At 44.7% G+C, this 22,102-nt stretch overlaps 1 protein-coding gene across 1 annotated transcript in view; it reads right to left on the reverse strand.

Annotated features, from left to right (window-relative positions):
* BMPR1A (bone morphogenetic protein receptor type 1A) overlaps positions 1–22,102 on the reverse strand; it is a 183,115-nt gene that overhangs the window by 36,657 nt on the left and 124,356 nt on the right. The window contains exons 5-8 of the mRNA XM_037904806.2: positions 16,823–16,925; positions 14,022–14,121; positions 11,092–11,191; positions 8,476–8,620 (exon numbers count right to left, since the gene is read on the reverse strand). Coding sequence (XP_037760734.1) covers positions 8,476–8,620; positions 11,092–11,191; positions 14,022–14,121; positions 16,823–16,925 — 448 coding nt within the window. The remainder of the gene's footprint in view (positions 1–8,475; positions 8,621–11,091; positions 11,192–14,021; positions 14,122–16,822; positions 16,926–22,102) is intronic.

The raw sequence follows: 22,102 nt of genomic DNA on the forward strand, positions 1-22,102 counted from the left end.
CTCTAGATTGAGCCATGCAGCATTCAGCAGAATGGTAACAGTACCCCAGCGATCGACGCCTCATGCTTTGAGAGCAATGCAGGTCTGTGGACTGGGAGCGAGAGGATCGACATCTTGGCTCAGGAGATCATCGAAGTACCCGTGGGAATCTGTAGAGGCAAATTAGAGACCAGTGACAGAACTCCGGGGACCGGCATCTTGACTCTCCAGAGTGGTGCCGCAAGTTTGAAGATTGATTCGGCTGCTCCGGGGACTGGCGACGCACCTCCACAGGTCTGCGCCAGACAGCTGGAGATCGGTGCCAGGATCCCAGGGAACGCTGCCTAGAGTCCAGGGAATGATGCTGGGAACTCTGACAGGTAAGCTGACCCATACCCGGGAGCTGGCAGCGCTGCTTAGGTGAGCGCTGGCGGGGCACCCCCTGCATCGGGGAGCGGTGCCGCACCGATGTGGGACTGCTGGAGAGGTCCCAGAGTGGGTTTACCCCTTGAATGGGGCAACCTCGCTAACAGATGTGAGCAGCATCAGCAGGGACAATATGTCCTTAGTGGCCTGAAAGGCCTCGGTGTGGATGGCACCGCCAGGTGCTGAGTGCCTCTACCACTTCCCGGGGTGGTGGGTGGGTCTCGAAGGGGGCTCAACAGCCCAAGAGATGCTGGAGACTGGCCACTGTCTGAAAGGGAGGAGCTGCTTCCATCAGGTCTTTGCTCTCCCCCAGCTCTCTCCTTCCCTTTATGGGATATAGGAGAATGCCCTCTCCCGGCCTTTCTTTGCTTTTTAGCCAGTACTGGGGATGGGGATTAGTGCTGGTCGGAGGCCGGTGCCGGCTGTGCACTCCACACAGATGCTGCGGTGCTTGGAGCAGAGTCCAATATAGCTGGCTCCGAAGTGGGTGAGAGAGCTGACTCCATAAGGAGTGCTCTATGTCAAATGCCCCACTCCTTTTTGGTTGTGGCTTGAAACTTTTACAAATGTGGCACTTGTCGCTCACATGTCTCTCCCCCAAACACTTCAGACAGCTTTGATGGGGATCACTGACTGGCTTAAGTTTTTTGCAGCAGTCACAAGGCTTGAAACCCGGGGATCGGGGCATGCCCCATCCCTAGGCTAAATCCCATAGTGGACTATTTCTAACTTATGCACTAAGGGAACTAATAAACTATACAAACTTCCTAAGAACTATATACAAGAGATTCACAACTAGGCACAGTTGAGAAGGAAAGTTTCCTGAGGCAAGGAGATGTTCCAGCACCGTCACTGGCGGTAAGAAGGAACTGCGAGAGGGGAAGCCAGCGGCGCCCCTTATACGAGCGCATACGTGCGCCACTCCAGAGGGCGCCAGAGCCGGTCCTCTACGGATACCACTGGGGGAAAATCTTCCGGCACCAGTGCATGTGGTGAGCACACACACCAACAATGGAATGGACATGAGCAATCACTCAAAGAAGAACTAACTGTCTTGGATGGTTTAGATACAACAAATCCTGCAACTCTGCAGGGGGTTAGACTAGATGACCCTTGTGGTCCCTTCTTAGCCTATAATTCTATTGGGGTGGTCAAACTTACTGACCTTCGGAGCCACACAGGACAACCTTCAGAAGTTCACGAGTCGGGGTGCGCCTGCCAGGGCTTCAGCCCCAGGGGAGGTGGGTTGGTGGGGGCTCTGGGTTTCAGCCCCACGGGGGAGGGGGTCTCAGGGCTTCAGCCATGTGGGAGGCACCTGCCGGGGCTTCAGCCCCATTCCTGCTAAAGCCCCAAGTCCTGGTAGGCATGCGCCGAGGGGCTGAAGCCCAAAGAAACCCCTCCCTGCTGGGAAGAAGCCCCAAGCCCCACCAACCCGCAGCAGGGCAAAAGCCCCAAGCTTCCCCCCTCCCCACCAGTCTTGTAGGCGGAAAATGGGAGGAGTGGGGAGGGGGCTCTGCAAGTCATACTTTAACTGTAAAAAAGCCAAATGGGGCTCATGAGCTGCGGTTTGGCCATTCCTGACTTCTATGACAGTGACCCATGTTTTTTTCGCATAAGGAGAACTGGTGCTCCTGCTGGAGAGATGGGTTGCTGAATGAAGCCCTTTGAAAGATTTTCCTGGCTATACCTGTGTCGTGCCTCGAGCTCTGGTTCAGAAATGGTGTATATGCAACTGTAGGACACCTCTGCCCTGAGTTGTAGGTCTATTGGACACTCATAGTCCGCATTGTGGGGCTGTGAATCTGTGTTTTTCCTTTCAAACACATCCAGGTAGTCTTAGTATTTGTCGGGGGTCTGGTCTAGATCTGCCCCCTTCTGGTTAGCCCCCGCTGCCTGGGGTCTCACTTCCAAGAGTCTTATCCGGTGCTGGGGCCCAGGGCTTGGGTATCCCGGGGCCTGGTGAATTTGATGGAGGCAAGCTTTCTGGCAATATTTGGAGGAGAAGCTTATGTTCCTCCACCACTGGGAAATACAAGGGTCATGTTGCCCCAACAAAAGAATGCCAAGAATTACTGAAAAGAATGGAGAGTGGATCACATCTAAACATATTATTTTCCAGTGCTACTCCACTAATGCCTGTAAGGGGACGGTCTTTTGGATCACTGGTCCTGATGACAGAAGCAGCCCATAAATCATCTCCACCAGGTCTGGGGTAGATTTTGGCTGGAAAGGGATCTGGAGTGTTTGGGGCGCCTTAAGATCTATAAAGTTGGCAGCAGCCCCAAAGTGTCAGTTGCAGGGGAATCCATCTCACCAATCCCAAGCTCCCCAGTTACAGTGGCAACTGGAAATGCAGGGAGATGTCATGGTTCCTGGGTCAGGTTCTATTCAAGGTTTTCAGGGTGATTCCAGAGCACAGAGCTCTGGTGATGCTGAGGCTGTATCCCCCTTCTAGGCCTGGGCTGGTCCATTTCCCAAGCAGGACAGTAGGCAAGGGTGTGGCCTAGCACCCCACAGTAAAAACAGACATTAACATTCTTTCTCCTCTGGGGTCATGAATCAGTGACCCAGGTCAACCTGCATGAGTTCAGGACTCAGTTCTATAGGCTTTTGCACACCAGACAGACATGGGGGCATCAGGCAGCCCCTTCTTTCCTCCTTCCGCTTGCACAGCCGAGAGCAGATGCACAAGGCAAGGTCAATAAAGGCCTCTAGGCGGGTGGGGTTTTTAAAATGGGCTAGATATTCTTTTACCACTTCACTGAGTCCTCACTGGAACTGGTATAAACCGGACTGCCTCATTCCACTCAACATCAGCAGAAAGTCATTGGAAGTAAGTGGTGTAGGTGATGGCCAGCTCTTGCCTTTGACAAACCTGCCGGGGGGCAGTATCTGCAGAGCAGACATGATATTGGTCATCAACAATGATCAAGAAGGCTTGCACGAAGGCATCCCAGTTGGAGAGCACTGGTCTGTTCTGCTCCAACGGGGGGAAGCCCAATCAAACACTTTGCCAGTGAGAAGGCTGACTAGTCTGTGGGATTAGTTTGGAGGTAGAGCAGGAAGAACAGCTGAGTATAGTGCTTGCTAGCTGCTTGCATAACTTCTGTGCTTTAGCAGCAAGCTGCTTCACCTGGGCTTAGTGACTGTGCCAACTGCTCATGCAAGGTCTGTGCCTTGGTTATAAACTACATAGTTTGGGTCTGTAGTGTGAGATTCTCTACTTGCAGACAGGTGACTTGGCCCTGCAGGTCCCGGATCCTCAGGGAACCTCTGGTCAGAGGGTGGCCCACCCCATTCACCTTTCGAGGGGTTGGATGCAGCATGGAGGGCAAAAAGGGTCTAAAAACAGTCAGGGCCATGGGTGGCCTGTGTGCACAGGTCAGTTACCAAGCTGCAGTCAGGAGACGAATAGTGGAGTTGGGGCTGAGCCGGGCTGGGATGCCAGAAGTCATAGCCAGGCATTGAGTTGTAGACAGGAGGCAAGTAGTAGAGTTGGGATTAAGCCAGGGTCAGGAGCCAGAGTCTGGGGTTCACAGCAAGGCAAGATCTGAGTGGAAACAATGAGGAAACAATGCATGGTTACTCAGACAGCTCCCTGTGATTGCTTTCTGGTATATATACCAACACTGGCCAATCAGTGGACTTTTGGGGCAGCCACTCAGGACCCACTGGACAGTACTTCCTGCAATGTCTAGCTTCACAGGATTCCCCAGCAGAAACCCGGCCTGAGTTTCCAGTGGCAATGTTGAAATGTTGGTGATCTGGAACCCCAACGTGCCAGGTTCTAGTCTTGCAGGTTCTAGAAAGTTGGAGGGGCAACAGGTAAAGTCTATCAGGCAGTGTCACGTTCACGGACTCCTGCTGTGATCTGCCTCTGATCAGCCAGTGATCCAGGCAGGGAGAGACATGAAAGCCTTACATTCTCAGGTGGGACAGGGCTGTGGAGAGCCCGAGCAACTTTATCTTGTACAGGTAATGATATAGTCCCACTTTGAACTTTGAGTACTTCCTGCAGGCTGGGTGGATAGATATATGGAGGTACACACCTTGCAGTTTGAAAGCCACAAACCATGCCTGAGCCTGAAGAAATGGAACAACAGAGGCAAGAGATACCATCCTGAATCTGAGGTGGTGTGTGTAGCTGTTCAGTCTCTTCAGATTTAAAATAGGATGAAGACCCTTCTTCCTTGGGATAATGAAATATCATGGCTAGAATCCCCTTTCCCTGTACTCTTGAGGATCCTCTATGGGTCTTAGGCATATCTACACTACTAGCTAAATCGGCATTGCTGCGATCGATGCAGCAGCGTAGGTTTAGTGTGTCTGGTGAGGACATGCTAAAATCAGTGGGAGAGCGCTCTCCCATCCATTTGTGTACTCAATCTCCCCGAGAAACAAAAAGGAAGTTGGTGGGAGAGCATCTCCCGTCAACATAGTGCAGTGTAGACACTGTGGTGAATGGATCTAGCTACGTAACTGAAGTAGTGTAACCTAGATCAATTTACCATGGTAGTATAGACCAGCCCTTCAATGAAGGAACGAGGCCATTTCTCTTTGTAATAGGCTTTTGTATGAAGGATCCCTGGAGAGGGACAGGGAAGGAGAGTGGGTGGGCAGAAAGTGTGAAAATAAATGGCCTAGCCAAAGGCTACTACATCCAAGATGAAGACTGTCTCCTGATCTGTTCCTATGTGGCTCCTGACATTCCCATCAAATCTACTGTTTGGATGATGGGACAGACCGTGTGATAGAGGAGGCAGATGACTGGAGTCTCCTTGAGTATCACAATCATTTCCATGATAGGTACTCTGGCTGTCTGCCCTGAGAATATGGGCGAGCCTACTATGCTGAGTAGGCCCCCTGAATCCTTCAAGGAGCACAGTGCTTCCTGAGTTCTTTTGTTGAAGAGTTTCATACCACTGAAAGAGAGGTCTTGTATGTTGTCCTCAGCTTCCCCATGGCAGATGCTAACAGCCTCATGATTACAGCCATGGTCATCAACCTTAAGGAGGGATCCAAGGCTGCCTTTAGGGCTGTACTGGCAAACATCTGGCCTTCTTTGAGATCTATATACGCTCCAGAGTCCTGCAGTACTTTCACCAGGAAGGGAACCAACCCTTTCCCAAGTCAGGAAATCGTATCTGGTGAGAGTCTGGTAGTTTGCCACATGGAGTTACACTAAAGTGGATGAGTAGGCTTTGTACCTGAATATCCTTGTTCTTGGGTGTGCCTTTTGTTCATTTGATTTTTCCTGAACTACTGCAACTACCAATGATCCTGGGTTTTGATGGGAGTAAAAGTATTTGAATTTTTAGAGGCACCTGATAGTCCCACAGTTCACCTGTTCTGACATGAACTGGATGGTAGCCAGGGTTTGCCAGAGACCCTTGGCTGGCTATCGCATGCCCTCATTTATGGGGAGAACGCCACCCATGTCTCTTTTGTGGTGTTGTGCCCAGCAAGATGGATCTCTGGTAGCAGCTCTAGGTTTACTCTCAGGAAGTAGAGAAGAGGCATTGCTGCTCAACATGAAGGAGAAATCTGGGAATGGAGAAGAAGAGAAATACTCTTCAAATGGGAGTGCCATGGGGTAATGTCTCAGCGCTGGTGCCATGTTGGCACTAATGATGTCCCCAGAGAGGATCCTGACTGCTCTGTAAGGACAGGTCTTAGTCCTGAAATCGAAGCAGGTGCCAGTTTACTCTGTGCTACTCCCTTAGCAGAGGACTTAGATATTGTCCATGGAGGACTGATGTCTCATCACATCTCCCTGAGCAATACTTCTCAGTGTTTGATCTCCACTTGGCCCTGCCTTTTGGTCATGCTCTTGTGTTGGTGAGCTGTTGTGAGGTAATGGTGCCAAGCATGTTGCTACAAGTGCCAAAACAGTTGTTGGTTCTGGTATAGCAGCAGCTGGTGCCAAAGGTTTCAACAGGTGCCCATTTTCATGGGTTTTTTCTTTTGCTGCTGGCTTCCTTGGACGGCTCCCCCGAAGACATCCTCTTTGGAGAAGAATGTCTTGTCTGGATCTGAGGTGATGCTCATTAATTGCTTGAGTAGGTGTAGTTTCAGCCATGCGTTCTTCTACTTTTGAGTCCTTGAGAAGGACAGGCACACTAAATACTAATCAGTGATGGGACTCTCCTTGAGACAGGAAAGGCAGCTGTTATGCTCATCAACCAAGGCAATGAGTCGATTGCAGGTTGGGCAGGATTTAAACCCTGTGAGTTTAGAGTTTGCCATGGCGGTTGGCATGAGGCGTCTTGCCGCACTGTACAGGAGGGGATATAGGTTTGTTCTTTTTGTTTTGTTTTTAGGAACATTCAAATTATAAAAGAAATGAAGATGAGAGTGAAGATAGACTTCTTCATAAAAATAGACAAGATGATTAGTTTGAAGATCACCAAAAAAAAAGCGGGTTGACAGGGTTCTGTCTTGCTGCAATGGGTGGTAAGAGGGAACTGATGGAGGGCTGCAGCAACTCTGCCCTCTATACCCTTGTAGGGAACATGAGGCGGCACAGGGTGCATGTGCAGCCTGGATGGACATAGCTATTAAAAAAAATCATCTAACCTCACAAGCATGGGGCACATGCAAACCTACATGGACACATACTCACAGAAAGAGAAGATCTATGAAGTAAGCTGCTTTAGGTGCATGGAGACTTTTAAAAAAAACCTGAGGGCAATTCTAGAGTTGGATCCTAAAACGAATGAGGAGCTACTGGAATTTGTGAATGGGGTGATGTTATGTGTTTTTGTATATGGGAGAAAACGGGCAGGAGCTTTCTGCTGGAAAGCTGGGATATCTGCAATATAGAGTGGGTAAAACGCAAAGACCAAGGTCTTCAGAGATGAAGTTGAGTGAAATGGTCACTGTAGTGATGACTAGGGCCCTACCAAATTCACGACCATGAAAAACTTGTCATGGATCGTGAAATTTGATCTTTTGTGTGGTTTTACCCTATATTATACAGATTTCACAGGTGAGACCAGCATTTCTCAAATTGGGGGTCCTGACCCAAAAGTAAGTTTCAGGGGGCGGTTGCAAGGTTATTTTAGGGGGCGGGGGGCCACTTTATTGCCACGCCTACTTCTGCACTGCCTTCAGAGCTGGGCGGCCAGAGAGCGGTGGCTGCTGGCCGGGCGACCAGCTCTGAAGGCAGTGCCCCACCAGCAGCAGTGCAGAAGTAAGGGTGGCAATATCATATCATGCCAGCCTTACTTCTGCGCTGCTGCTGGCGGCACGTCTGCCTTCAGAGCTGGGGTCCTGGCCAGAAGCCGTCGCTTTTCAGGTCCCCAGGTCTGAGGGCAGCGCTGCCACCAGCAGCAGCATAGAAGGAAGGGTAGCAGTACCGCAACACCCCCAACAATAATCTTGCAACCTCATCCCCAACTCCTTTTTGTGTCAGGACCCCTACAATTACAACACCATGAAATTTCAGATTTAAGTAGCTGAAATTATTAAATTTATAATTTTTTAATTCCTATGACCGTGAAATTGACCAAAATGGACCATGAATTTGGTAGGTGATGACACATGGATTTACAAAGAGGTATCACAACAAAGATACATCAGAGTCACTGATAAAACAAAGGTTACAGGCATCACAGAAAAATGGGAGGATGGAGGACTGGTATACTGAATTAGTCAAAGATGTAAGTTTTGAATGATTAATTTATAAACCACAAACTTAACAGAGTACAATGTAGTTGTGGGCATTTCTTTGAGTGCATTAGTGATACAAATGTCAATCTTATCTATGCAAGACAACTTGTTTAAAACATTAAAAATAGTTTCTTAGCTGTATATTCTTCACTACTCCACACAAGAACGAAAAAGTGAAATGGACTCTGATTTATTTTCTTTATCTTCGTCACGTATTATAATTATAATAGGTAATTGTATAGGGGGTTTAAAATGTATATTTGTATATGTGTTTCTTAATTGTAAGAATGTGTGAATGTGGATTTTTAATATACTTCAAGAATAAAAATATGCTCAAGTGTAGTTTTACCATTCTGGCATTCAGGAGAGCAGTAAAGAAAATCTAAGACTTTGGCTTACCAACAAAGGTAGTCCTGATCCACTGCCAGAACTCTGTGACTGGTCAATAAGATCCTTTAATGACTCCCCAGCTGGAATAAATGCTTCATCTTGCTCCAGATCACGATTATAACAACGTCTCTTTGCTACCCATCTACAGTAATGTCTGCAAAAGAAAAACAACTACACGTTAATACTTTTAAATATAACGTTACAGTTTATTAAACATCTTGACCGATAAAAAGAAAAAAGATAAATGCATGTTTTTAAAAACAAGCAATATTTATTACATAGTCATGTCATTTTTAGATGACAGATTGAAGAATATTTAAATTGTGTACAACAGACACTTGAGACTCATGTAGACATACTGATTTACAATTTATCAAGTGGTCATATAACATTTTCAAGCCAACATTTCCATCTGGGCTATATTAACTTCAGTTAGAGCAAATTAGGACTTTCTATCAATATTTGCAGTATTTTTGCCAATACAATTACAGAATACAAGTGAACTCAGTTCATCTGCGTAATGGTTGAGATATCTTTTGGTCAGTGATGTCGGAGCTGAGAGCTGCAAATGACTGTTTTGTAATAACTGTTTAAAAATACCTATCACTTTTCTCCTATTTTTCTTTTTTTCTTTACAACAAAACAAATATAATAAAAATGGCAAACAGGAAAGCAGAGATTTATTTTATATGCAATTATAATGAAGCCATGAGTTTTTATATTAAACTGCTCTGCTATGTCAATGCCTTCAATTATGACAACTTGGCTAATGAACTAAACTCCAGCTGGCACACAATAAATATTGTTCCTGGAAGCACGCACACTGAATATGAGGATTACAGTCTGTTCTTGTTCTGTTCTATTCTGCTCTTTGCTGCTTCCACTCCTAGAACTCATAATTGAAAGGAAAGTGTCCTAAGTACTTAAGATTTTGTCTATTTCGCTAACTTCCAAATAGGCAAAACAACAGAGAAACAGAGTGAAGCGACTTGCAACCCAGACTCCATTAGGTCCTATTACCACAGTATTATTAAAATCCCTAATTTATCCACAAGAGAATTTCTAGGCCAACAGCACAGAGGAAACACTATAAGCTCTAATTTTTATTCAGGTTCCAAGATCACATCCACCATTGTGGTGCTAGAGCACATCCTGAGCAACTTCTCTAGAGAAAAACAGGGAGGGTGAAATCTACTTTAACTTTACAAAGCTGTTTGTACATGAATTTTTAGAGTTAAGATTACTGCCCCACAACCAGGCTTTCCACTCCTTACATGCTCTCAGAACATAGGGCTTCAAAATCCAAAATAACCGTCAGAAAAACAGAAAATGCTCAGTTAAGATCTCCCCACACATTCCTCCCCTCCCCCACAATCCTTCAAAATGTTTGTGTTCTGGGAGGAAAAAACTGGGAAATGCACAGTCAAAATGCAGCTTCACACACATAATGCACCCAGCCAACTTAACTTTCCCTTTGTACTGCTGGTACGAGCACTGCACCATCCAATACATGCATCAACAGATCTTATGTATTGCCGTCAAATATCATACATACAACTTCACAAATCATATTCCATCATGCTACACTATTTGCCAAAGAGCAGCAGAAAAACCTACCCCACATAATTTTGAGCACTGAGTGGTACAGAACTCCTAACTGAGCCCTGCTTCTTTCAATATACACATTTATAGGTCATATTTTGCATGGAATTTTGTAGAAAGAATATAATTTGATAAGTTTGTGAAGTCCTGTGGGACTCCAGATGACAAAGAATACCATAAATATAAGACATGTTTTCTTCTGGTTGTGGCTGTTCTATGAAAACTTAGTCATTTTACCATCACTCGTACCTACTCTTTACTCTCAATAAGATTTCATACTCCCATCCAGGTTTCATTTTGACAGAAACCTAATACCAAATATCCATGAAAATATTAACAAAACCTTCCTGCACCAGCTCAATGTATCATATGTGTGAGATATAAATACTTGAATGTTCCACTACATTATTGTTTTAAATGTATGGTTTAGAGTTAAAGAATATTAGGGTCAACCGTGCATCCCTGGGCAGTGTGAAAACAGAGAATAACAAGTGACAAAAATGCCGTACGTTTTGTGTTCAGTTCAGACTATGCAGGACAAATATAGCTCCTATTTTTTAAAAAAAGCAGAAAAACTGTAGAAAGTTTTATTTCTGTGGCTTATTTGAAGCTTTAATATGTTCCTAGGACAGAATAATGCAGGAGACAAAACTCAGAAGTAGCACACAAATAAAAACAGCAGTGGCCGAATATCCAACTATGCAAAAGCGTTAACATATTCTTGTTTATGGAATTTTATAGTGCCAAAATCATACCTTGTTCTGAAAACCTGTACAGTTTTCACACACTGCTGGAATAAGACATGAAATTCTATGAAATTCCATACATGTTAATGTCCACATTTTTACCTAACACTATAAACTACTGTCCATAGAGATGTAAAGTTACATTTAACTAGTTTCCTCTTGGATCTATTTAAAAATCTCTCTCTCTCTCTAACTAAACACATCTCTAGAATAAGTCATTTTGTATATCATCATATAGGAAAAAAATACTAGTGCAGAAGGAAGTACTTCTCCTTACTTGTAACAAAAGCAGCTAAATAAGATGATCATAACAATGATGCAGACTGCCATAGAAATCAGCACTGCCATCCAACGAACGCTGCCATCAAAAAGTCCATCTGTTTAAAAAAATAAAACAGTTACAATACTTATTTCCTAAAAAGTTGCCAGTAATCAGATTCTAGTATAAATAAAATATTCTATTTATCAGTCACTTTCTCATAGATTATGTATTTTGTAACTGCCAATTTTGTAAACCTCTTCCCCATAAAATATTATTTTTCATTTGGAGCTACAGCTACACTCAGCAATATCAGGGATCCTTCCAAAAGGGGCAGCAGGGGTAAAGAATTGCAAAGCATCAGATTTTATTCTCTGGAGCAACACTGACAATACTGAGGGTATGCCACACATTTTTTATACATACTTATATAAAGTTCCTTGCTATCTTAATATTACCTACAATGCCGGTGGTAACTCACTCCAATGCTCCTGAAGGCTTTCACTTCCAACAGATACCAAAAATATCATAGAATACCAGGGCTGGAAGGGACCTCAGGAGGTCATTTAGTCCAACCCCCTACTCAAAGCAGGACCAATCCCCAGTTTCTGCCCCAAATCCCAAAGGGCCCCCTCAAGGATTGAACTCACAACCCTGGGTTTAGCAGGCCAATGCTCAAACCACTGAGCTATCCCTCCCCCCTTATATATACTCCAGCTTAAAAAAACACTCATACCAACGCAAAACCTTACTGGTAACTTCACGTATTCTTCTATCAACAACTTTGCACATCTGACTGTCCAACATCCCATGCAATGGGTAAATTACTCTTCCTTAGCACTGCTGAACTTGCTGTAAAGGATTTCATGTACTGTTAGAGTAGGCAAATTTCAGAGGAGACATGAGACTGAAGTACTTCTATCTATCTTCAGTGGTTGTCGAGATAGAATTTGAAGTTCTTGTGGCACTTCTTATAAACAGTAGAAGATAGTTCCAGAATCTCGCCAATATATCCAGTCTCTCCTGTGAGACTGGCTGACTCACAAAATTGACAATGGGATATAGAGACTTCCATCTCTAGGTTATTTATTTAAATCTAGTCCTGATTGATAGCTATCAAATGTTCCCACCTGATGGCTGTTGGGTGGTCTACATATCACAGCTTGGTAGTCTCAGAACAAGTCCTAGTAGTACCATGCCCATACCTCAAGAGCACCCATCACAATCCTTCAGGGCTATCTTATTAGAGAAGCCAATATTTAACTGAAATTTAACTACATTCACATCCGTATAGTTCAGTTTCCTTTCCCCTGACAGCATAGTGGGCAAAACTTCCATTTGCTGTCTGTGAATAAACACAAGAACACAGTTTCCAGAAATGTCTAATCTGGTACCTTTCATAACTCTAAATTCACTAAAATAGAAAACGTAACCAGAATCTAATGTCTAAGGTGAAATGCGAGAGATCAGAAACTTTACAGATCATATGATCTTCATGGGACTCTAAGACTCACCTGTTTTCCTAAGCTATTTCAAATGAAAGTAAGGGAGTTAAATAAAGCTGGAGACAAGGGAAAGTTAGGAATGTGATATATTTTAAAGGACTGTGACGTCCATTTACAATCATAGTCTTGTTGACTTTTTTAATATATATAATTCCTGTTCTGTTCCTGTAGCACAGGCTAAGTGCTTTTATAAAGGTGGATACATAAATCAAAAATAATTGCTGTTCCATTTAGTAACACACTACTTCACTAGCTAGATTTTGTAGGTTCTCCCCTTTCTCCCTCAGAAGAGTGAAAATTCCAGGGGAAAAATGGGTCAGAAATGCTTCCTACAGAAAGGATTGGAGCACACCCCACTATCACTGCAGGGCCCTATGTTCCACTTGAATCCCCATGCTACTGCTGATCATATGGCAGAAAAGACTGGAGGTGAGAGGATTTTTGGAAAGGAAATTGTTTTTTGTCAAAATCTAAAAGTACAAAACAAAACAAAAACATAGCAGCCAGCTAAGGTACAGAGCTATCTGTGAAGTGGCAATGAGTTTGAGCCACAAATGAGGCTCCTTGTATAAAGGCACTATTATACAAAGTTTAGGATAGTTATTAAATATTTATATAAGTAAAAGTTGGGGTTCCAGAGGTGGATGAAAGCTGAGAGAACTAGGAGGTGAACACAGCTGCAAAGGCAGACAATCCAAAAACAAAGTGATTATGGAGTAAGAAACCTTTTGATGAATCCTGTCAATTTTGGCTTTAAAAAATTAGGAAGACCTAGGGCAGTAAGAGACTGAAAAGAGTTTGAGCAAAGGGTCTAAGATGGAAAGGAATTTCTGGCACTGAAGAAATGAACAAAGATATAATAGTTGTTAGGAGCAGAGCAGGAGAAAGAAAATTTACAGTAGAGAGAGTTGGATGTGGTCCTGAGACTTCTTTCAGAGAAAGTCAGCACAGCAAAAGTAGCAGCGGAAGTTATGGAAAAAGCTAGGCTGCAGACTGATGACATGATAAAACAATGCACCAGGGAAGCAAAGTGTGGAACAAAAGGACAGTGACCACATAGTCAGAGTAAGGCATGCAGGTATGAGGAGGCAGCAGATGCTCTGAAAATTCTGGAATAGGTATGAATGAAAGAAAATGAGACATAAAAAAAGAGGTAATGCAGAAGTTGCTAAAATTAAAATGATGATTACTGGGCAGAGGAACATCTGAAATGGAGAAGTTTGAAAGAAGAAAATGCAGTGTGAAGGTCAGATCAAGGGGAAGATGGAGTTGGCAAGTGTAGGATTTAGCACAGACCTTCAGACCAAAAGAGGTAATGAGAAAAGAAACAGAAGCAAGGGCAATACTCCAGTCCTACACTTTCTCCTAATATCACATCAATTCGTCAAGAAGAATAAACCCATTCCAGATTAGTCTGTATAAACTGATAAAACAGCAGTTTACCTGTACTACCAAGTGGGGGTAGTGTGGGCTGTAGATCCCGATTGCAGAAATCAGTTCGACAGCATTCAATTGTCCGACGTAGCTGTGCTTTTGGGGAATCCTATAAATGGAGAACAAGAGAAAATAACTCAAAAGTTTTGAAATGGCCAAACAAGAATGATATTATAGATGGTATAGATGTACAGTACTGTGGAGATTACATAGTTAAGACTGAGTTCTGTTTTGAACATAAAACAGGGATTCAATCCTCTTGGTCAGGGGGTCTCAAACTCAATTTACTTTAGGGCCAGTGCCAGTCCTCAAATCCTCCCAGAGAGCCAATAATGTCACTTATGGCGCCCAGAACCTGCCCCCCAAAACTCCGCCCCCCCCCCACCTGCCTAAGGCTCTGGGTGGGGGAGGAGGTCTGGGGTAGGGGATTGGGGTGTAAACTCTGGGATGGAGTTTGGGTGCAAGCTCTGGGCTGGGACAGGGTGTGGGGGTGCAGGAGGAGCAGGTAGGGGTACAGGCTCTGGGAGGGTGGAGGGGTGTAGGCTATGGAAGGGAGTTTGGAGGTGGGAGGGGGTGTGTGGGAAGGGGGAGGGAGTGCAGGCTCTGGGAGAGAGTTTGAGGGCTATGGGGCTATGTGGGGAGCGGATGGGGGTGCAGGCTCTGGGAGGGGGTGCAGTGCTTACCTGGGGCTCCAAGGCGGGGTGGATTGCGGGGCCTCTGTGCACTGCTGCCCCCAGGCACCGCCCCCGCAGCTTCCCATTGGCCGCAGGGGCGTTCGAGGCAGGGGCAGCGCATGAAGGCACAGCACAGCCCCACCCCGGGGCTGCAGGGAGGGGCTGGCAGACACGAGGAGTGAACAGGCAGAAGCCGCTCAGCTCCGCTGCACTGCCGGTGGTAGGAAGGGCCCCTGGCCATTGTAAATCACCCAGCAGACGGGGGGTGGCGTGGGGTGGGGTGGGAGGGAAGAGCGCACCCAGGGGCAGCAGGCAGGACCAAGGGAGAGACCCGGCCCCAAAATTGCTGAAGCCCCGCAGGCCACTTTGGGGAGGTTCTTGGGCTGCAGATGACCCGCGGGCCGGGAGTTTGAGACCCCTGCTCTTGGTTATGTATGAAAAATATATCATGTATCCTCTCCCAAATTTATGGCATATACTCTGATTACAGAATTAATTTCTGATAATTAACAAGTTAAAATTGATCTTAAAATGGGTTTTTAATACATTTAGCACCTATGTCAGTTTTTCCTTTGTCCCATCTGGTGTTGATAATGGAATAATAATTTGAAAGTTTGAAAAGTCTATCTGAAATCTTGTGCATGGCCTATGTTTAAGAAATTAGGTTGTAATTTAGCTAAATTATTAATGATTATTTTATCTGATTGTTGTGATTATATAAGACACAGACATGGTTAGGTCAACAGCTCAGTTAACATTTTAGTCGGGCCACTATGATATCAGAGGTAACATAACCAATTGCCATCCTTCCTCTACAGCTAATTTGCACGTAACAATTCCATTGCTTGCAATCTGTTTATAGTATAAGGGAGATTGGACACATGTGTAGATGTCTCATTGGTAGATTATTGGGCACAACTACCACTGCTCTTTAGATATTCATATTTACACACACACACTCACCCAAAAACTATGTTAAAGCATTATGGAAGGTAAGTCAAGCATTCAAAAATTAGAAAATGCCAGAAATAAGGTTGTCTGTGCAACTTTAATTTGGCTAATCCCTGACTCCTCCTCATCTAAGGCCTCCCATTCCCCCTCCCCCACCCCACATACCCCGTTTCCCCTCCCAGTCGCAGTCCCAGCCTTCTTGCCAACCAGTTAGAGTCCCCATCGCTGGCTCCTAGACCCAGTCGAATTGCCCAGCCCAACTCGTTCCCAATATCCAACTCCACATCCCCTCCAAGGTCTGACTCTTGTCCCCACTTTGCATTCAAATCAGGTAGCTTCCTCCCCCAGGGGAGAGCAGTCATCAACAGCATAGGGGAAAAAGTCACCCAGTTCTCAGTTCAAGTACACAGACCTGGTATGGATAACAGAAGCCCTGAGCTGCAACTGCAGGGAAGTCCTGTTAAGCCCTGGTGCATGCCCATGTTCAGCCCTGCATACCACACACACGTAGATATATTGTATCCAGTAATTAGCTGCACAATATGAAATTTAATATAAATATCACATATTTCTGCATAACAGTTGAGTGTCAAAGGACTTTTCTTCAGACCCAGTACAACATTAACATGGCAGAAGTTAGCTTTTCAAAATTTATATTTAAATTATATATTACCACCACTCCTCAAGAGACTAGTGAGTTTGTGTGTCCATTCCAAGACTCTTTACAGAGTCCTTATTTTCAGAACATGGCTGCTCACGACTTTTGGAAAAATCAGGCCCCTTTAAAGGTGTCTCAAATTGGATACCTAGAAATAGAGGCTCCCAAAGATAGTAGTCACCTTTGAAAATACTGGCCCACAGACTGTTTCCTTTTTCACCCCCACAGACAAAACAAAATTTTCAGCTCAGCCCTCTTCTCTTCTGCCCCCCTTTGAATGTGTGTTTCATGTACTTACTTTGCTGCCAGTCCTGAAACAGACAAGATGCGTGTTTGCAGTCAACTGCAGGACTGGGGTCTTGATTTGTCAACAGCATAGCATCATCCACTATAGTAAAGGGCAATATGCAAAGTCCTTACTGAAGTGGTTGTGATCTGCATAGATTTAACTGCTCACAGCTATCCTGCATAATCTCCATCATGTTCCCTTTATGGACAATTTTAAAAATAAATGAACTTGTTTGTACCTTGCACTGAAAATCTGAACCTTCATACTTCATGCAACCTGAAGCAAGCATGGGTTCTCCATGTTCATCTTCTTCAACAATGGCAAAGCAATGCCCGTTAGTTCTGGAAAAACACATCATTTCATTTCACCAATTGCTGTGCAAAATTAACGGCAATCAACCTATTTATGAAAATTAGGTATGTGCACCCTACAGTGTTTCTTGTCCCAATATAAACTAATCACCAGACAGAGTGTGGGTGAGACTAAAGGAAATGAGGTACAGAGTTGTTTTTTCTTGTCTGAACTAAAATCAGAGGGTACCAATATGAAGACACTGGTCAAGATACATATTTTTTTCAATATAAACCTCAAGTTTAGAAGCTAGTAAAAGGCTCCTAACCTTCAACAGAGAAAATTAATCCATTATTTTCCAAGATGATGTGTTCTTTTTAAAAAAGGATCAGATTTTTCAGATTACCTACTAACCTGAAATCTTCAGCATTCTGAGATATAACTGTATTAAGATTTTCTTAGTATGTCTACCATAGAACCGTGACATGCTGGAGGGTATTTGAGAGCCCCTTATTGTAGGGAAAGATTGGGTTTACTCTTTTCTTGGCATAATGTTAAATTATTCTGCCAGAAATGACTTAGCCCGAAAGATGGAGAGGTTACTCACCATGTGCACTAACTGAAGCTCTTTGAGATGCGTGTCCCAGAGGGGAAGTAAGGTGTGTGGTGGAGCACCACAGGGGGACACAGCTTGAAGAACTCTAGTTACTGCACAAAGTTAAGTAACCGCTTCTCCTTCTTCAAGTAGTGTTCCTGTGGGTTCTCCATTTCAGGTGACTCCTGAGCAGTTCCCCCCTTAGGAAGCAGAAGGGTCAGAGCAGAGTTCAATACAGAAGAGCCTACATCTGCCTCTGATCTTGCTGCACCAAGGGATAATGATTAGAAAAAGTATAAACAGAGGACCAAGTTTCCGATCTACAGAGGTCTACAACTGGCATATCCTTAACAAAGATGCAAACACTACTTTTGTGAATGGGCTATCACTCTCGAAGGGGGTTGAACATGAGATTTGTTGTAACAAATCTTAATAAAACTGAAAATCCACTTTGATAACCTCTGTTTAGAAATTACCAAACCCCTGTTTCTGTCCACAACAGATAGAAGATCTCCTAGACTATTTGTAATTGGTTTCATCCTATCTAGGTAAATGCTAATGTCCTCTTGATATCTAGGGTATGGAATATGGTTTTTTGACTAGACCAATATGGGTTTGTTTTTTTTTTTTTTTGGGGGGGGGGGGAATGAGAAACAGGAGATTAATGATTTGATTAATATAAAATTCTGAGGACACCTTAGGTAAAAAACTTTGATGGGCCAGTAGCGACACTCTTTCTATTGTGAATACTGTAAAAGGCGGGTCAGCCATTAAAGCCCCCAATTCTCCAACCCTTTGGGTAGAAACTGAGGTTACTTACCTGGCACTGGAGGTTCTTAGGGATGTACGGTCCCTATCTGTATTCCACACATACAATATGCATGCACACCATGGCCTTGAGTCCATAATTTTTTACCAGCAGTGTCCATTGGCCTGTATATGCACTGTACCTCTCCTCGTGCTGTGAAACAAGGGCATAAAAGGTGGTGCGGGTCAATGCCTCTCTAGTTGCTCATTCCTACTACAGTCCAAACAATCTGCAGCAGAGGGGAAGGAGGGCAGGTATTAGAATACAGATGGAGACCACACATCTCAAAGAACCTTCAGTTACAGGTAAGTTACCTCCATTTCTTCTTCGACTGATGGTCCCTGTGTGTATTCCACACATGGGAGAATAACAAGCGCTAGTCAGACAAGAGGTGGGTGCGAGGATGCAGAAGTGATAGCTGACTGTAGTACTGTTGCCCTCACAGCTGCATCCACGGTGAACAACTGGACCAGAGAGTAATGACTCATGAAGGTATGTAAAGAGCTCCAAGTAGCTGCCGTACATATCTCTAGGAAGGGTACGTCTCTCAGAGATGCAGCCAAAGTAGTTTGCCCTTTGGTAGAATGAACTCTTTCCACCCATCAGAGGGAAAACACGAGCTAGTTGGTAACAAAGGGTTATACAACCTGAAATTCATTTTGAAAGTCTCTGTGCAGATTCCCTTGATCATTCTGCTAAGGTAATAAATAGTTTAGGTGTCCTTCTGATGTCTTTTGTTCTTATCAGATAAAAGGACAAAGTCCTTCAGATGTCTAAACCACAGCTGTCGCTCTCCATCCTTGGCATGCAGTTTTGAAAAAAAAATACAGGTAAGTGGAGTACCTGACTCATAAGGAACTGAAACTACTTTAGGGATGAACCTGGAGTGGGGTGTAACAAGACCTTTTCTTTACAGAAGGAAGTATATGACGGATCCACCGTGACTACTCCCAGTTCACTGACTCTTCTGGCTGACATTATAGCTATTAGAAAGGCCACTTTCAGGGAGAGATGAACTACCAAAAATGTGGCTAGTGGCTCAGGATGGGAGGTAGGGTCAATGAGAGAGACTAGAACAAAACTAAGCTCCCACTGAGATGCAAACTTCACCACTGGTGTAAATGGCTGAGAATCCCCTTCAGAAATTTTAGCTGTGACAGGATGAGTGAAGATTGAGTGGTTATCCACAGACGATGGAAAGTGCTGATCATTGCTAATGGCACTCACAGAGAACTGACCATTGGACCTAAAGACTTAAAGGTAAGTAAACACTCTAAGACAGCAAGGATCCAGGTGGATTCTGGAGACAAGTTCCATTGATGTGCTCATGAGGAAAAATGCTTCCATTTTGCTGAGTAACAGCTCCTTGTAGAGTCTCTTCTGTTTTGGTTAAGGATGCATTGCACCCTTTTGGAACATAAGAGCTCTATTTCTGATGCCCATCCAAATACCAGGCTTTGAGCTGCAACGGGTCCCAGATTCAGGTGCTTGAACTTGCCCCTATGCTGTGTTAGAAGGTCTGGCAATGTGGTTGAACTGAGTTCATAAACCAGAACCATCTCAGCCAGTTAGGCACAACAAGGATGAGTTAAGCTCTGTCTTGATGCATCTTCCACAGAACTTTTAGTATCAATGTAGTGGGAAGGAAGACATACTCCAGACAACTCTTCCATGTTGCCAGCAGGGCATCTCCCATCAAGCCCTTGCCCAGGACAGCTCTGGAGCTTCCTGTTCACCCATGAGGCAAAAAGGTCCCAGGCTGGCATTCCCCATTGGGGAAACATGTCGTTGAGAACTGAATGATCAATCTCCCAGTTCATGATTCACAGAAAAATGTCTGCTCAGGCAGTCCATTAGGAAATTTTGCATCCCTGGTAAATATGCTGCTGATAGGATTGTGCGATGGCTGATGTACCAATTCCTGAAGGTGACTACCTCTATGCACACAGGGAGAGATCTCGCTCCCCCCGCTTGTTTATGTTGCCCTTCTTTGGTGAGTACATGGAGAGAAGTCAGGCTTGTTGGCGGCGAAGATGAAGCCTGGTGAATCACATCCTGTATATGAATGAGGCCATGTGGCTGAGGGAAAGACAAGCTCTGACTGACATCCTGGGTCTGATAGTGACCTAACGTATGACAGCGCTCACAGACCGAACCCTCACCAAGGTAGATATGCTCTTGCGGTCAAGTCCAATGATAACCCTATAAAATGTATATACCTCTTGGGAGTCAATGTGGATTTTTCATGATTGACGCAGACAACAAGGGAAGGCAGAAGGCTGAGCAGAACACAGGTACCTGCTGAATGTCCTCATAGGAACTGCCCATCAGAAGTCAGTCTTCAAGGTACGGGATGAGAAGAGAGGAATTTACAGGCTTCCAAGCTGCCACTACAGAAAATAAAACTTTGTAAAGACCACAGGGGAGGACTCTGAATTGGTAATGGTCCTGACTGAAGAGGAACCTGAGAAATCTCCTGTGGGAGGATGTCTATGTAAAAATATGATTCATTCATGTTGAGAGCTGCAAACTCCGTACCCTCCAGGAACAAGGGAATTATTGACGCCAAGGATATCATGTTGAATTCTGGTTTTCAAATGTACTTGTTAAGCTATCGCAGATTGAGAATTGGCCTCCATCCCCCATTCTTCTTGAGGATCAAGAAGGAAGGGGGATAGAATCCCTTTCCTTGATGTTGAGGTGGAACCATTTCCCTGACTCCCTTAGGAGAAGGGAGTTCACCTCTTGTCACAAAAGCCTTGTCTTCACTAATGCTGTAATCTGATCTAGGTTACCCTAGTTATTTAAATTATGTAATTTAAGACCATGTAACTTCATCAACTTAAAGCATGTAAATGTCGACGGGAGACGCTCTCCTGTCAACAGCTTCCGCCTCTCATTGAGGTGGAGTACTGAAGTCAATGGGAGAGCACTCTCCCATTGAATTGGTGCATCTTTACCAGACCTGCTAAATTGACGCCGCTACATCAATGGCAGTGGCGCCGATTTAGGGCAGTAGTTAAGACAAGCCCCAGAATCTCCTTCTGAGCTGTCCCTGAAAAGGAACCAGCAGGTGGTTTGTGGGTCAGAGTTACCAGAAACTCATTCTGCTAGCTGCCATGAATATTCTCTAATACATATTTATCTGTAATTAGGCTCCTCCAGTTTTTGGCAAATTGGATACGGTGGCCTCCAAAAATCAGAGGAGAGGAATGATGTGACATCAGTAAAGAAACATGGGTCTCGACAATCCTGTCAAAAGAAAAACTCTGCCTGGGGTCAAGAGTATAGTGTGGCACTAGATGTTGCAGAGGCTAGGTTACTGGGTCTATAAGCCTTCTGTCTCTTGCTTGGTGACTCCTGAGGACATTGGTGGTAAAAACGCTGAGGAGGAATGTAATGGGGTAGACAAACCACACACTGGGCAAAAAGGGTTAAGGCACTGCTCTGGGCACAGCCAGTCCCACCCCGCTACATCTGTAAGAAATGCTCCAACTGAAGGAGGAGTTAAAAGGCAGCGGAGCAGCTCATTTGGTGGCAGACCAGGAAAGAGCAGACCTGCAACCTGCAGCTCAAGTAGAGAAGAGCTGAGGGAAAGACAGAATCTCTCCCCTGCCAAAAGGTTCCTCTCTGAGGGAAGGGAGGACCTGCTACAGATAACCTGAGAGGGAAGTTTTTCCGCTTTCCCTCTCATATGGACTCTGAGTTTTGTTAATTCCCCCTTGGACTACCTCCAGCAAGGGAAAGCCTTAGGACTGATCAGGCCCAGGAGGGTGGGCCATACCACAGAAGGAGGCAGTTACTGCCCAAGAGAGGAAGAGAGC

This window comes from Chelonia mydas, chromosome 7 (assembly GCF_015237465.2).
Source record: "Chelonia mydas isolate rCheMyd1 chromosome 7, rCheMyd1.pri.v2, whole genome shotgun sequence".
Classification (NCBI taxonomy): domain Eukaryota; kingdom Metazoa; phylum Chordata; order Testudines; family Cheloniidae; genus Chelonia; species Chelonia mydas.